The sequence below is a fragment of the Molossus molossus genome, unplaced genomic scaffold, assembly GCF_014108415.1.
Source record: "Molossus molossus isolate mMolMol1 unplaced genomic scaffold, mMolMol1.p scaffold_m16_p_19, whole genome shotgun sequence".
Taxonomy (NCBI): Eukaryota; Metazoa; Chordata; class Mammalia; order Chiroptera; family Molossidae; genus Molossus; species Molossus molossus.
Window position 1 is genome coordinate 25445068 of NW_023425354.1, and position 17226 is coordinate 25462293.

General features: G+C 56.2%; 1 protein-coding gene across 28 annotated transcripts in view; it reads right to left on the reverse strand.

The window, feature by feature from the left end:
- The window catches only part of CACNA1G (calcium voltage-gated channel subunit alpha1 G), a 62260-nt gene that overhangs the window by 41897 nt on the left and 3137 nt on the right, over positions 1–17226 (reverse strand). For all 28 annotated transcript variants that reach the window (XM_036268208.1, XM_036268202.1, XM_036268197.1 and 25 more), the window contains exons 2-9: positions 12648–12759; positions 12361–12494; positions 11929–12026; positions 9642–9801; positions 8849–9149; positions 8611–8703; positions 5569–6352; positions 2872–3248 (exon numbers count right to left, since the gene is read on the reverse strand). In XM_036268208.1, coding sequence (XP_036124101.1) covers positions 2872–3248; positions 5569–6352; positions 8611–8703; positions 8849–9149; positions 9642–9801; positions 11929–12026; positions 12361–12494; positions 12648–12759 — 2059 coding nt within the window. The remainder of the gene's footprint in view (positions 1–2871; positions 3249–5568; positions 6353–8610; positions 8704–8848; positions 9150–9641; positions 9802–11928; positions 12027–12360; positions 12495–12647; positions 12760–17226) is intronic.

Sequence of the window (17226 nt, forward strand, 5' to 3'; positions counted from 1 at the left end):
GTGACGTGCAGAGGACAGGCTTGGGGAAGGCAGCTGCACCTGCAGGAAGGAGGGCTGGCTCCTCCCCCAGGGAAACACCAGCAACACTCTCTCCGGTGCCCCCCAGCCGATCAATACCAGGATTGATGGACACAATCTCCTCGTTATGTGCTCTGCAGGGAAACAGGAGCCTCCGATCTGCTGCTGCTGCTCTCCCTGGCGTCTTTCGCAGACCCCTCCTCACCTGGCTCCACCTCTCTCCTCAGTCTGCAAGGCCCATCGGAGCCTGTCTCCCATCCTGCCCTGTCTGCCCTAGTCTGTCGTCTGTATCTGGGCCATGGTCTCTGTCTTCAGCTCTTTCTCCATGTCTCTGTGCCTCCTACTTCTGTCTCCTCCCTCTGAGTTTCTATCACCCCCTTATATCTCTGTCCCTCTTGTCTCTGTCTTCCTTTCTTTATATCTGCCTCTCTCCCCCAGGGCTCCATCTTGCCCTCTGTGCCCCATCTCTCCATCTCTGTCTCCCCCTTTCTCTCTCATTGTCTCCTCTGCTGTGTTTCCATCTATATCTCTGTCTCTGTCCGTGTCTCCATCTCACCCTCTGTGTCTCTGTCTCGCAGCCCCCGCATCTCCTCACTCCCCTCCCCGCCCTCCTGCACCAGCCTGCTCAGGCTCTGGGGCCCAGATGGCGGGACGTTCACGCTGCAGTGCCTGCAAGCACAGGGCCATGGCTGCTCCTGGGACTTCTCACCACCCCCGGCCCCTGGGCCTGCCGGGCCTGCTGGGGACTCCCACTCAGCCCTGTGGGGCTCTCAGCAACCAGGTATCGGAACAAACTCCTCGCTGGAGCAGACACTATGCCATCCCGAGTAGGGAACTCCCTGCCACCGAGGGCTTGGGGGCAGGGCTGTCCCCTGCTTTCCTCGGGAACTTGGGCAAGGAGATGCTGAGATGCCCGACTGATGGCTTCTGCTTTTTCCCCAACTGGGTGTCCTTCTTGACATCTAACTGAAAGCCCTCTTGCTGCGGCTTCATCTGCTCTCAGTCTCTGTGACTCAGCTTCTTCCTACAGCAAAGCCTCCACCCGCAGGCAGCTGGGCAGAGAGTGCTGGACATACTGTCCCCCAGAGAAAGCGCTGAGGAGGTGACCCCTTGGGGATGGGCACTGACCACAGCTAGATCTGAGGGAGACGAGGTTGAGGTTCAGGCTCGGGGAGCCTGGTAAGGGGAGGTTAGGGGCCACCAGCGGCTGGGGCCCGGCAGCAGCCTGGAATAGCAGAGCACCTCTCCCCAGGAGGCTGGCTGAGCAGGCGAGTGCCCACACCCCCGCGCCCCATGCACCCAGACGCAACACGCCCCCTGCATACTCCCTGCCTGCTGGCACTGCAGCTGGTGCCCTCCTGCACCACCACCCCCTGCAGCTCACCTCCACCGTGAAGGAATCCAGCATAGCTGTCTGGGGTGGGGGGTGCTGAGGCAAGAAAAAGGGACACCGAGGTGGTGTGATGGTGACGGGGGCCTAGGCTGGGGGCTCGGCACACTTGGCTAGACAGGGTCGTTGGGGTAGGAGCTGAATGCTCACGACACTGGGCACAGAGGTCAGTGGGGTGAGGGAAACAGTTTCCGAACCCCTGAAAAGTGAACAGCTCGTGTCTGCCCAGCCCCAACTTGCACCTACACTTCCCCCGTGGACACTGGCAAGCCAGAGCCAGACCCAGACCCTGCGCCCAGCTGTCCTACCCCCTCCCACCCATGCAGGCCCCGCACGCCTCTGCCCCTGCGCCTCTACCCACAAGTAGGAGGGCTGGGCAGTGCACAGACTTGGTGCCACACCAGGAAAGATCAGGTTCTGGGGACCCCGCTCCCTCCCGAAGCCCCAGGAAGGCCAGACCACCCACAGGAGAGGAGCACGGGAGGGCCTGTGGAGAGCAGCACTGCCTGCTGCCTCCCTCCTTTTCCAAAAATCAGCCCCGGGGGTGACCTGGAAGGCCGCCCTGGGGGGAAGGACTGCCTTCCGGAAGGAACCGTGTGGGGGACGCAGCCAAACCCGGCTGTGAGGCCCATGCTGCCTGCTCCGACCCTAGTCAGTGTGAGGGCTGGGGACCAGTGGGTCCCCCGGGCCACTCTTTCTGTCCTTGCACAGCTCTGAGAGTGGGGGCAGCCTCCTCACCCTCAGCCCGGATTCCACTGCTTACAGCCGCTGCCCCACAAAACAAGCCAGCTCCCTCTTCCACACGAGGCCCTTCAAATATTTGAAGACAGCTTGCCTGCCCCTGCTGAGCTCCTTCCCTCCTGACTTAAACATCCCAGTTCTTAGAATGATCCCTCAAACGCGACGGTTTCAAGTCCCCTCACCACGCCAGGCATTCGCATCCACGCAGCGCCCTGCTCACAGCAAGGCGCCCAGAACAGAGGCTAGGGTAGAGGGCACTGGCTCCATCTGGGCGTAGCCGCCAACCCTCCCCTCCGCACCCCTACCTACACAGGTCCCTTTCTGCCTCTAGTCAATCATGACCCAAATTACTGAATCAGGTGAATGCTAGGGGATCCTCCAACACCTCCCCTCCCTCCGAATCTTCTCCAAAGACCTACGTCTCTTCCCAAGAGGCCCTGCCCACATCTGATGCTCGTCACCCATTCATATCCTTCAAACCTGACTTCTCTGGGAAGCCTTCCCAGGGAGAACACACCCAGCTCAGATCCTGCCCCTGCCCTTGCCCCAGGCAAATTCCATACTCAGAGACTGCGTGACAGTCACTGGTCTTCACCCTCCAAAGAGTCCTCGCGCGTTGGTGCGTCTCCCTGCCGTGCAGGAGGGCAGCGTGGAGACAAGCCGAGCACAGCGGTGGGAGGGAAGACAGGCCCCCAGCCCCAGGGACCGTGCCCTTGCCCTACCTGCTCGTGGTACTCGATGCCCATGCTGAGCGTGTTGACCAGGATAGCGATCATGATTCCCCGACCAAAGTACTTGCTGTCCACAATCTTCCGGAAGGTGTCACAGATCAGCCTCCAGAAGGCCAGCACAGAGTTGGGCTCCACCGCCAGCCCCAGGCTCCGTCGCTGTCGACTATGAGGGTCCCGGAGGTCGCCATGCTGGGCGTCCTGTGTGAACTCATAAACTGCCTCGCTGTCTGAGTCAGGCATCTCGTGGCCGGCGAGTTCCACCTCCCTTGCCCCAGCCCGGGCACAGTAGGGGCAGCTGTCTGGGCCACAGGCTCCGCTGTCTGCCTTCGAGCAAGGGCTGGAGATCTTGCAAGAGCTTTGGCAGGCGCCTGAGACAGGAGGGTAGAGGTTAGAGTCTCCAGGGTTTCTTTTCTTTCTTTCTTTTCTTTTTTTTTTTTTTGGTTAATCCTCACCCGAGGATATTTTTCCATTGATTTTTAGAGAGTGGAAGGGAAGAAGGGAGGGGCGGGGAAGAGAGAAGGGGGAGGAAAGAGAGAAAGAAACATGATGTGAGAAAGACACATCAATTGGTTGCTTCCTGCATGTGCCCTGACAGGGGCTGGGGATTGAAACTGCAACCCAGGTATGCGCCCTTGGCCAGGAATCAAACCTGTGACCTAGTGCATGGGCTGACGCTCTAACCACTGAGAACACCAGCCAGAGTGAGTCTCTAGGGTTTCCTCGTTGGGGTGGCCCTTCCTTCAGAGGGTGGATAAAATGAGTAGAGGAGCATGGGGTTGTTACAATGACGAGAGTCCCGGGCACTTAGTAGGCCAGGGGTGCTGAATGCCCCCAAGCCCAACAGCATCCTACTGCTGGATGTCCTAGGGTCAGGCAGGTGGCTTTGATGTCCTCTGAGGTCGTAGGCAGCTCGTATGTCTTAGGAGCCTTCAGCAAGGAGCCTAGATCATCTCTACATCCCTGCATCAGCACTGCTATTAGTAGCATTTTCCAAAGGATCCTTTAGGCACACACTTTCATAGCTGTGCTTGTGTACACACATCAGACACACGCACATGTGCAAGAGACACTTCATGTACATAAACGCATGTACTGTGGACACACACATACTATTTGCATACCGCACACCATGCATAGCCAAACACATGTGTACACAGATATGTGCACATCACATAATGCACATGTAACAGGCACATGCACACATGGGCATGTATACATACCAGACAAGAGCATCACTCCTGTGTATACACATATGCACCTACACATCAGATACCTGTGCGCACATACACACATGAACACTAGACACAAGCAAACATACACACACATGCACACTGGACACTTTCACGCATACATACATACACACATGCACGCACAGGACACCTTCATGCATACATACACACATACACACTGGACACTTTCATGCACACACATACACACTGGACACTTTCATGCACACACACACATACATACACACTGGACACCTTCATGCACACATACACACATACACACACACCAGGCTGTGCATGCGCAGTGACCCATCCTAAGACATCAATGTCCATTTAAGTCCAGCTTTGATCATAAAATGAAAGCTGAAAGGAACCCCAGGAACCACCCAGGGAAAACAGGTATGTGAAGAGCCCAGCCCCTACTAGGCATCCAACACTGTTTCCCCTTCCGCTTGCACACAGGAGGGCGTCTGTAAGCGCCCACTGACGATGACGGTCCCAGCCTTGCCTTTTATACAGGAAGGAACTGAAATGTGGCTGCGTGTGTGCATGCAACGGGCTTGGGGCACGTGGTGGGTAGTGGAAGAGCTGGCACCAGAATCCTTCACACTGCATTCTGTGATAGCACCTCCCTGTCCCAGCCCACATTCCCACGTAACATCCCGCAAATACACCACTTCTCCCACGTGCCAAATCCTGCCTGCAGTACGGGCCCTCGGCTGCGATGACAGTGAGTCTGTCTGTGGAAGAGGGCCCACCATCCCTGCCTGACAGGGGGACACCCACAGGCAGTGAGCATCTCTTCTCCTGACCCTGGGTGTTCCACTCATCACTCATAGCCTCCTGGGGGCTTGCTGCCCCAGGCCCCGTCTCCCTGTGGGGAAGGAACACAACTCACGCTCACCAGAGTACCCTGAGTATGGGGCGTGGTGCTGGCCACGGTCACACACCATTTCTCCTCTGACCCCTGCCACAAGGCGTTCTCAACACAGAGCATGGGTCTCGGAGTCAGATGGTCCTGAGCCCCCCCTTGGGCATGTCATACCACCTCTCTGAGCCTCCTTTTTCTCATCAGTAAAATGGGGTCAAAAGAAAGCTTATCACCTAAACTGTTTGGAGGAGCCAACAGGATTTTGCCCCCAAAGCGTGTGACAAGCATATAACACTCGGTCAACAACCGTGAGGCATTAGCGCCAACAGCGCAGAGCAGAGCGTGTAGCCAGCAGTGCTCAGTACACGATGGTTATTGTTATTATTAATGTGGGAATTATAATTCCCACTTTAACAGGTGAGAAAATCAGGGCTCAAAGAAGCCATGTGGCTGATTGAAGGTCCCAAGGCTGTGAGTGGCAGAATGGGGATCCGAGCCCAGTCTTCCTGCCTCCAGACCCCTGGTCCTCTCTGGGACACCACCTGGCCCTGGGATGAGAGTCACCGAAATGCTCCCACCCAGAGTTCTCACCTGTGCTCTGTGTCTCTAGCAGCTTGTGCATGGAGCTGTAGCGCTCAGGTGGGATGTTGAGGCTGGTGAGGGTGGGGGGTCCAGAGGTGGGGGCCACCTCCATAAGTGCCTTCTCCTTCAGCATCTCTGGCGGAGGGCTGGTGTGCACAGTTGGGTACACTTTCCCACTACTCACAGTCCTTCCTGATGCCTCCGATGGCGACCTGGGAGTGGGTGCCTGGCAACGGACTGGCTCCAAGTGGCAGTCGGCATGGTAGAAGCTGTGCACAGCCTCTGCGCCCCCCCGCGGTCCTCCGGAGAGGGCAGGTGTCGAGGGTGGTGGCAGCATGAGCTGGCGGGACCCACTGGCATCCCTGTCCTGGATCTCCGGGCTGGCTCGGGGCCCCCGCAGTGTCCCATTGCCCAGGTGGTAGTGGTGGTGATGGTGGTGGTGGTGGTGCACCAGGTGATGGATGGAGGGGCGGCGGTGGGAGCGCGAGCAGCTGCCACTGGGCTGGGGCTCCTGGCCTCCAAGCGATGCCGGGCTGTTCAGCAGCCCAGCCCGCACGCCCACTGCCCGGGAGACCTGGGCCAGCCTGCGGGCTGCTTTGCGGAGGATGTACACTAGGTACTTGAGCAGCTCTTCGTAGCAGCTGCCCGGCTCGGAGAAGCTGGCCAGGGTGCTGGCGTTGGACAGGAACCGCACGCGCTGCTCCCGCATCAGCTGGCTTTCCCGCTGCTTGGTCTCTGAGAACTGTGTGGCAATCACCACCAGGCACAGGTTGATCATGAAGAAGGAGCCCACCTGTTGGGGTGGGGACAGCAAGAGGAGACGTCCTGAAGAAAAGGGAATCACAATGCCAGCTCCCAAGTACCAAGCACTTCCTATGTGCCTGGCGCTGGGCTCAACAATTATCCAAGCATTGTCTCATTTTATTCTCTTGACAGCCTCAGGAGGTGAGGACACTGAGGCTCAGAGGGATGGAGGAATTTGCTCAACATCACCCAGTTAACGCACAGCAAAGCTAAGACCTGAACCAAGCTCTGCGGAATTCCAAGGCATTGCTATCGACCCCGATGCTACCCTGAAGGATGTCTCCCTGCCGCTAAACATGCCTCTCCACGGATTCTGAGCACCCTTCCCCAATTTCCACTAGAAGTACAGAATAGCGGGGAAATGAATCCAGTCAGGGAGACATGGGGTTTTCACAATAGCTTGAGCCTTTGAGACGCTGGCAAAAAGCTTGTTCATGAAACTCCTGCTTCCAGTCCGTTCTAGCTGTGTGACCTTGACTGAGTGACCCTTAACCGTGGGGCTTCAGTATCTTCACAGCCATTGGCTTTGTCTGCATCCCGTTCCCCTGTGACTCTCCCCTTCCCCGGCCGGGTGATGGCCTGAACCCTGAACCCTGCAGACTAGCCATGCTGCCACCTGACTTGCCCACACTTCCCCGTCCTCATCTCCACGCCTCAGTTTCCCTAGGACTCTAGGGTGGCCATTGCTTGCGCAATAATCCAGAATGAAAGAAATAAATATTTTATGGTGACAAAGCAGTTTTGTTTTTCTTGTGTCCTAGTAATTATGATAATTAGCTTCACTAGTGTGATTCCAGAGAGCTGTTTGGAAAGATTTTCAGGGGGTGTGTAGGAGGACGGAAACGGGCCCCTTACCTCCCTGTCTCCTTCCTTCTCCCTCGCCCAAGCCCAGAGAGAGCAGCAGAGCAGCACAGTGAAAAAACAGACTTCCCAGGGCATTGGCCTTGCCACCCCAGGTGCTGGTGGGGGACGGGAACGGGCCCCCAACCGGCCACTTTTCTGGCACCAGGGAATGTTGCAGGGGCGGGGAGGGGGGGAAGTGGCCCGGAGGACTTGTTCTTTCTCAAGTCCTTTCACTGTTTCTCACTCACCCAGAGTTGCCTTATTTTGTCTCCACCTCTCTCTGGAGTTTGTCTTAAATCCTGAGTAGAATTACTCTCTTTCTCTCAATACATGTCCCTCTGTCTGGCTCTATGTTTGGCCTCTTGGTGACATGGGAAAAGGGCTGGACTTGGAGTTGATAGCCTGGGGTTGAATTCTCAGCTCCAGACACTTACTTAGTCTGGGGACCAAGTCCTCTGAAGCTCAGAGTTGTTTAGGAGCTGAGGCCCCAATTCCTGCGCGTGCGCACACACACACACACACACACACACAGACACACACACACCCGCCAGGGACTACTAAGATTCAGCAGGCAGCAGCTGTTACAGCACACAGCGCACAACGCCCCACCCAGCAAGATTAATCCACAGCACATGCAAAGCCTACGATGGGGTCAGACAAATGAGGAAACGCTGGTCTCTTCATCTGCAAAGTGGAAACAATAACAGGCTCATGGTGAGAATTAAATTCACCAGCACATTAAAAGTGCTTAGAGCAGGGCCTGGAGCATAGTAAGTGCTCAATAAATATCAGCTATAAGTAGTAGCAATTAAGTTGTTAAACTATGAGTGGTAGTAATTTAAACTATTAAATATTGCTACTTTTGCCTGTCTTCTGCCTTCATTAAGTCCTGGAACTTCTGAGCTGGAAGGAACAGGAGACCACGCAGTGTTTCTCAACACCAAATGATGGGAATTGGGGGTGGAACAGTGCTTTGTTTGCAGGATGTTTACCATCTCCCGCCGGCCACCCAACAAAGTGCCAATAGTGCTCTCCTAGTCCTGGTAAGAAACAGGACCACCCTTGGCCATTTCCAGAGGGGGCATCACCCTGGGTTGAGAACCATCCATTTTACTGATGAAGAAACAGGTCCAGAGTGGGGCTGGGGCCTCGAGGGAATGACTTGCCCAAGGCTGTGAGTGGTGGTAAGTGACAGAGTCAGGCCTTGATCTTGCATTTCCTCCTGACTGCTCTTAACAGGTGCCTTCTCTGTCTGCATCTCAGGGGGACTTCCCTGGGAGCTAGAACTTCGGACCGAGCAAGCGTTCCCCTCTTTGGACTTCCCCAAGCGTTCCCCTCTTTGGACTTCCCCAACCCGTTTCTCCAGGATCCCCCATCCCCTCGGGGGCCTGAGGAATCACTCACGATGATGAGAAGGATGAAGTAGATGAAGTTGTAGAAGGAATGAGCATCCATCACAAAGTACATGATGTCGACCCAGCCCTCCAGCGTGATGACCTGGGGAGGTGGCAGAGGGGTAGGCTGACTCTGGGCCCCCGAAAGCCTCCTGCAGCCTCCTCCAGTGGCCCTGAGCCCACCCCCACCCTGAGAATGACTGCTCCAGCCGGGACTGGGGAATCTCCCTGTGCCCAGGCTGCCTCACCTGGAAGATGGCGATCCAGGCGTAGCCGATGTTGTCGAAGTTAATGGCGCCCTTGAAGGGGTTGTGCTCTCCTGCAGAGCAGTTGGTGTAGTACTGGTTCCAGTTGACGCAGGTGGTATTGCTGGAGCTGTTGTAGGCCTCGTAGTCTAGGCCACAGGGGGAGCCGCCGCCGCCCTCTCCGCGCAGGGTGGGTACGCTCCTGCAGGAGCGCATGCCGTTCTCCCGGGGCTGGGAGCAGATGAAGGGGTTCTCATCCTCATTCTCGGTCTGGTAGTAGCGCTCCAGGTCCACGCTCAGGGGGCTGTGGAGGGGACAGGGATTCGCTGGGGGCGGGTTCCCCAGGGGAAAGGCCCAGGAAGGGAGCACTGGGTGGGTGCACTGAGGCAGGCAGGGGGAGCAGGGACGGGAACACGGTCGGGGTAAGCACAGGGCCGGGGAGGGGATTTGGGGAGAGTGGATAGGGAGCGTGAGGACTGAGTGAAACTCCAGAGTCGGGTGTGGGAAGGTCACATCCCCACGCAGTGGTTGTCCAGTGAAACTGAACATCAGGCTCACTGAGGGGTTTATAAAACCCCCAGGCCCAGGCTGACCCCCAGACTAACGAAATCAGAATCTGAGGGGGTGGGACCCAGGCCTCAATAATTTCTTAAGCTCCCCAAATGACTCTAGTGTGCAAGTTTGAGCACCAGAGATGTCACTGGCAGGAGAACAGATATGTCAGTAGCAACAGGACTGAGGGCGGTCCCAGCCCCATAGCCATTCCCAGGCCGCCCCCAGCCCGGGTGGCACTCACAGGCTGAAGTTCTCGGGCAGGAAGCATCGGTTCCGCAGCAGCCCTGCCCACAGCTGGACTCCCACGATGCCGAAGATGAAGAAGACAAAGAAGCAGAGCAGCAGGACGTTGCCCAGCATGGGCAGCGTGTCCAGCAGCAGCGTGACAAGGATGCGCATGCCTGTGGGGGGCAGAAGCCACGCTGGGGGCGCCGGGCTGGCAAGGCTAGGCTGGCTGCCACGGGCCTGGCAGCACTCCCAGAGGGGCCCACCCGGTAGGGGTAGGGCCGCTGAGGCCGACGGCCCAGCCCAAGCTGGAGGGGAGATCAACAGGCACCTCTAACTCCTCAGGCAGCCCTTTGCAGCCGCTGACCCTACCAGCAATCCCTCTTGACCACCCCCACCCCCCACAGTAATCAGTGTGCAGGACCACCAAGGGTGAGCCAGAGTAATCAGTTTCCAAGGCACCCTCCTGCACTGCATCCCACCTAACGTCATCATGGCATGACTATCACCCCCAATTTACAGAGGAGGATCGAGGCTCAGAGAACTGACGCGACTTGTCCAGTATCACAGGGCTGCTAAAGGTATAGGTGCCAGGACTTCAACCAGCTTTCTGCTCCCGAGTCCCACCACACACACACACACACACACACACACACACACACACACACACTCTCCTGCTATTCTTGCTCTTGCCACAAGTTAGCTGACCTTTCTAAGTTATTGCCACCATAGTCACTGGGGAAACGGAGACAGAAAACTCCAGGCAGAAATCTCACTTTGAGATCCAGTTCCTCAGAAGGGGCCAAGATGTCCTGCACTCCCCCATGGTGTTCAGCCCCCTGCCCTGAGTCTACTCTCGGTGTGATCCAGGACCTGGGGGGACACAAGGCTATCTTCTCAGGTGGCCATCAAGTAACAACACCCTCCCTGGGGAAAGCCATCACCACCTCACCCCAACAAGTCCTGCTGGAGAAGCTGCCCTCCCTCACCACTCCAGGTCTAGGACCAACCAGCCCACAAGGTCTGAACCAGCCTCCAGGCCACCAAGCCCCTGTCAGACTCACAGAACTCTAATGGCTGGTTCTGACTCCCAAAGTGCTGCTTCCAGTCCCCTGCTCCCTCTAGGGAAAAAAGCTTCTAAGCGGCAGCTAATTAACAGGCTTGGTGACGGCACCCGCCCTGTCCCTGCCCCTTGCAGCCCAGTGTTCTCACTTTGTCCTTCTCCCCCTCTTCCAGCCCCATCCGCCTTCAGCCCCTGGGTGCTCCAACTGAGATCAATTCCTCAGGGTTTGCATTAAGGGAATTACACCAGTGGTTAGACAGAAGCCTATAAATCTGCCAGCCATCACCTGGGGCGGGAGAGGAGGTGAAGGCATGCCTCCTCTGGAGCTCCTGTTAACACCGGCACACCCCAGTGCCTGGAGGACACACTGAGCACTCTGCCCACCCAGAGGCAGCGGCATCACACACACGTACAATGCACAGACACATGCACACACACGGAGATACATGCACACACATGCACACACACACACACACACAGCATGGGGGCTGCTGCTACATCAGGCACAGAGCCCCAGAAACCTGCTCCCGCACCCCACCCCATTCCTGGGACTGCAGCAGAGACCATCTGCAGCTTGTGTAGGTTAAGGAGTTGCAAAGGGGGCCTGAGCAAGGGTGGGGGGCAGGATGTATGGGGAGCTGGAGCTGCCAAAGCTTTGCTGGCTCGGGAAACCAATGCGGTTTAATTTAGATAATGGTCTCGGCAGTCAGTTGCTACAAGGGGTTGGAAGGGGGTGGGGGTGTAGAAGGGGGTACAGGTGGGAGAGTGAGGCAGGGAGTGGCCTTGCCTTGAGAGAGGTCATGCTCAATGTGGCCATTGTAGTCTCACCGATGAGAACCAGACTGCACGAGACTGTTCTGGTTCTGGCTAGAAAAGGCGCACTCTGCACCCACACCTGGCCTGCTACCTCATTCTCACCACCCATTCCAGGGGAGGAGGTGGTCATATACTGAAGGGAAGGGGGTCATCTGAGACATCTCCGGGATTCTAGCCCCAACTTAGGCTAAAATGAGGGGGGCGTCTTTCTAGGTAATTCTTACAGTGCCACAGCCAGAGCTAGGGGCTCCTTTTGGCTCCAGTGACCCCAGCTCCCCACTAAGCCCTTCCCTGATGGGGTTGGCCTCACAGTGCCAGGCCCTGATGAGGCCTGTGAGTGGTCAGGAGGTAGGGATGGGGTCTGAGATTTCCATATTTCTCCTGGGGCTCTCCGTCCAGCGGCTAAGGCCGAGGGGTCACTCACTGGGCACCCGGTTAATGGCCCTGAGCGGTCGCAGCACACGGACTGTCCTGACAGCTGAGAAGCTGACGTTCTGCAGGTCCAGCGAATACTCCAGCATCCTGCAGGGAGGGGCCCAAAGGGAGGCCCTTTGAGTCTGAGGCACGCCATGGGGGTCAAAAGAGGTCAATGAGGAATCCTGCTCAGAGGGGCAGCACAACTCTGACTCCTCCCCCTCCTCCACCCAGGGACCCTGCAGAGGAGCGAATGGACAGGCTGTGGATCAGGGAAGCACAGGCTGGAGGGCTGCAGGCAGGACCCTTAGTGAACAGCCAGGGGGAAAACAGCGCTGTAGGTGGGCTGGGAGTGCGAGGTGGGGGGCAGGCCTAGGACTCTGGCCCCCGGGAAGGGACTGATCTGATCCATTTCTTGCCCACACCCAGCCCAGGGTCTCACCCTGCAATAACGATGAAAAAGTCCAGCCGGTTCCAAGTGTCTCCCAGGTAACACTTTTTCCCAAAGATGCCCAAGGCCACCATCTTCACTACCATCTCCACGGCGAAGAAGGCGAAGATGAAGTCATCAAAGGCCTGATGTAGATATGAGAGGCTGCTGAACCTAAGAAGGGGGTGGGGGAACATGCCCCACCCCTCCCCCTTCCATGGGGTCAGGGCCTCTTGCAGAGAAGGGTCGGGGTTATTAAGATCAGGAGCAGCTCCCTTTCGCCCGCCACACACACTCACCTGCAGGATCCGGCAGCGCTGGGAGTCACAGGCAATGTCCTCACAAGGCCGGAACATGCCCAGAGTCACACAGTTGAGAAGGATGACCAACATGCTGATCCGCTCAAACCAGGTAAATAGGCGGTCAAGGAAACAGCTAACCAGGGCTGGAGCTGAGCCCATGTCCCCACCCCCCATCCCAGTGCCCCCTGCTTCTTGACCTCCCAACCCCACCTGACAGGTGCAATGGGAAGGCCTGGCCCTGACCCACCTTGTCATCTCATCCCTCTGGACCCTGCTTCCTCATCTGTAAAGTAAGAAAAGCCACAAATACCCTGACTATTTACACAAGTCATCTGGGGAATAAAATCGATCACACTTATGGAAATGCCAGACACCAAGAATTTGCTGCTGAATCTGAATCCTATTCTTCCTACCTCTCAGGGAAGATGTGAGAAGCAAATGAGATAATGTATGTGAATGTGTGACACAAACCTAAAGTCGGATTATGTCTGCCTTACAGTTTACCAAGCACTTTCGCCACATTTGGTCTTCACAACAGCCCCGTGAAGTATCTGGGGGAGATCATTCTCCTCCCCAGAACCCCAGAAAACGGAGGCTCAGAGAGCCGAAGTCATGTGCTGAAGGTCGCAAGAGAAGCCCGACTGAGACAGGCTCAGGCATGCAGGGCAGGGGCTGTCATGACCACGCTGGCACCAGACGGGCAGACAAGAGGGTCCACAGCTTCACCACAGCACCAGAGCCCACAGCTGCCTCTCCACCACCAGCCCCCTGGCCTCTCAAAGATCTCAGAGAGCCTCTAGACACAGTCACATATTTGAACAATGAGGACCCACTCCATCTCATGCCCTGTGCTGAACACAAGCCTGTGCAGAGTGGACAGGACCCTGCACACACAGACCAGGCCACCATCACCTTCCTGTGGCTTCCAGCAAAGCCCCAGCCCAGATCAAACTAAAACACACTGTGTTTGGCAGGAGAGAGGGGTCTTTCTAAACTCTGATTCTTTCCTCTTTCGACATAGTGTATTTTATTAGGGGGCTCCCTTCCAGTCCATCAACGAGAGAATGTATAAAATGGCCTCTGGACCTTCGAAGGTTCTGGGCACCAGACTCACAGCTGCCCATTGTTTTCAAGGAAAATGTGAGAGGAATGGGACGAGTGAAGAGGCTGGAGCAAGCGAAGTCTGGGGTCTAGAGAAAGATGATCAAAGGAATGGAGGGAGGGAGGGGGTCATGGCAGCTCACAGCATGACCCCCCAAGCCAGAGGCGGAGGGGTGAAAAGGGCCCAGAGGAGATGGGATCCTCCTGCTGTAACCCCACTTTTGGAGTGAGAAGCCTTGGACCAAGGACCCAGTGACTTTTTCCCCAGCTGTTCCCAGCCACACCCCATCTGTCCTAACCTCAGACCATGCTTCCTCCCCAGGAGCCCATGTCCCCCTCAATCCCTTCATAGCCCTCCTACCCCTCCTGCCACCCAGGCCCCTTTCCCTCAGACTCGCATCACTTCCCACCATCAGACACCCAACTGTCCCCAGGCACTGCAATTTCCATAACCTCCACCTACTCACAAGAATAAAAGTTAAAAGAAATTAAAAGTTCTAGGTGTTTTGGGTAGTAGATGGAAGGGGGAAATAAAGAGTGCTCTGTTTCCATGGAGCTGTTTTCCTGAGTGGAGTTGGAGCCCACTGGATCTCTCTCCAGAATGGGGGTCAGCCAGGGGTCACCCTGGAAAAAAGGGGGACAGGGAGGGAGCTCCCCTGGGGCCATCATCTGGAAAGGGAAGGACACAATTACTCTCAAGAATTGGGCTGCTTTCCCCAAGCTAGCCCCTTTCTCTCCTCTGCAGGGAAGGGGCACATATTAGCAGATATCTCTACATGGGGGAAGGTGGGTAATTCTCCTGGGAAGAGGGGCTCCTGGGACACCTGTTTGAACCCCTCTAATGGCAGAGATTCCACCAGGTCATTATGTGCACCTGTCTCATCTCCCTTGCCAAGGCAGGGACACTCTGGTACATCTTTATATACCCTACAACCCTTAGAGTAGTGCCTGGCATATAGCAGATGATCAATACATGGGAAGAATGAATGAAAGAATGAATGAATGAATGAGTCAATCGATTAGTCAATCAATCTCCCTGCCTAGAAACCAGATGTATCTCCCCATTCATATTTTCCTGCCTTTTTTGCCTTGATATTGATGAAATATTTGATAATAACTAAGGCAGGTGGGGCGGGGTGAGGGGAGATGAGCAGAAATGACGCCATCGGGGAGCTGTCCCTCCTGTCCCCACCTCATACATGCTCACACTGGGGCCTCTTATAGCCAGAGTCTGTCTCCAAATAATCCCATCTCTAGCTCTTAACCACAGAAGCCCATTCTCAAGGGCCCTCTTAGCAATTCAGCTTACTCCCAGGTACATCCTGCCTTCTCTCTGCTTCTCTCCTTTTCCTACAGGTAAACATAAATGGACAGGGAAGACAGCAAAGAACAGAAAAATTTGGGACAATATGAATTGAGGAATAATTAAAGGGGGTGGGGGTCTTTCACCCTTCTCAAGGTAGAGCTTGTTTCCTTGGGACCATAGCCGTATGTCTGTGTGATGTTCTTCTGTTGCCATAACAACAAGAGGATGTGTCACCAGGTGGTGTGGATTTGTTGCCATGGTAATTAAAAGGACCCCTCACACATGAACTCCCCTTCCCCAGGCTGCTGTCTAGTCCTCAAGCAGGGGAACAGAAGCAGGGAGACCCACAGGTTATCGGGTTGGGGGGAAACCATCTCTATAGCAACCAAAGGAAAGGGAGACACTGGTTGCCATAGTGACTATGAGAGACCTGTGCAGTCACATGTCTACTGTTGCTATGGTGACTGTCCGGGCTGGAGTGGATCCCAAAGGGAGAGGTGGGTAGGAGAGGGGAGGATCTTTCTTTTTCCCCACTACCCACCATCAAAAGCAGAGAAAAAGGAAATGGCAGGGCGAGGGACCCCACTCCCATCCCTCCTCCTCTTCCCCCTCCAGGAGAGAGAACTGGAGCACGTTATCTGCACAACCGGTCCTCTCTGTGGGGCTGTATGGAGCCTTTGCCTCGCCCGACAGCTGTAAGGGAGATGGAGGTGGGAGAGGAGGGAGGGAAGCTGCGGCACCTCCGGAGGCTGGGGGCTCTAAGCAGGGCATGACTGAGAAAAGAACAGGCCCTCCGGCTGCCTCGTTCCCCACCAGGAACCTGGAAATCTGACACGGAGGAGCACTGAGGAAGAAACAGACCTGGACCCAGGAATCCTGGCTTCCTAGCTGATGGGAAGGCGGGGTGCTGTTCTCACCCACCCCATGGAGAGGCTGGTGTCTGTGGGATTGAGCGATTCCTGGGTTGGGGCGGGATAGAGGGGCTCCAGAGCAAGGCTCCTTTAGGAAGGCAGGAAGGGGGATTCCCCAGCCGAGCCCCCACTCCCACATGCCTGTTTCCCAGTGGTCTCCCTGCCACCGGCTCCAGCATGTGGGTGTGTGAGGAGAGAGGTTTCCAGCTAAACTGAAAACTGAAGCCTGAAGAAAGGCAGCCGGCCCCACCCAGAGACAGAGACGTGAGACAGAGACACAAGAGAGCCGGCCTGCTGGAATCTTTGGAGAGGAAATAGGCCAGAAATCTGATTCAAATGTCTGTGACTGTGTGTGCGTGTGCGTCTGTGTGTGTGAGCAGTTGTGTCTGTCGCCATCCTGGCTGAGGCAGGCAGGGCGGGGTGAGAGCAGGCGAGGGGTGAGGGGGGCTGTGTGGTGGGGATAATCCCAGGAATGGCTCCAACTGGCATTATGGGTGATGGGGAGTCCCCTAACAGTTCTGTGGAGCAATGTGGGTGTGTGACCCAAAAGGAAGGTGGGTCTGGGACAGAAAGAGTGCCAGGGGGTGCTCTGGCCCCCTAGTCCTATTCAAGTCCTCAGCCCCGGCCCTTCTCCCCAGACTCCCTCTGATGAACCTTGGGTTTGAAAATGGGAGGAAGGCATTGGTGAAGACACAGAAGGAACATCCCTCTCCCATGTCCTCTGAGGACCAAAATGGAGATTTATTTCTAGGTAGGAGAAACAGGCAAACTTGGGGCACTGGGACAGTGGCAAGGAAAGCTCCAGAAATTCCGGGGCCCCCTCCCCTCTAGATGCACACACTCAGACACACACAGTGACGCAGTCACACACTCACACTCACTTCTGGAAGCCATTAGGGTTCCTGCCCATTCAGGCCTCCCCCTTCTCCTCCCCCGACTCCTGGCAGGCTCCCCTCTCCCCCTCGGCCCCCCTCCCCCTTTCAGCATCCCAAATGCCAGCCTGTGATTTCCAAATGAGAAAAAGCTGTGCTGGGCTCTGAGCTTGGAGAAACTCCTACACAAACTTCCAGATGTGGCACAACAGCCGGAGAGGGAATGCTCAGGATCTCCTTCCCGGGAGGGGAACGGACTCCCTCACACTTGAAGAAACACACACTGGAAAGTCCACCACGCTTCCCTATAACCTGGGAGGAGGGGGGCTTTCTGACTGAATTGACTGTCTGGAAGCACCTCTGGTCTCCCCAATACCAAAACATGA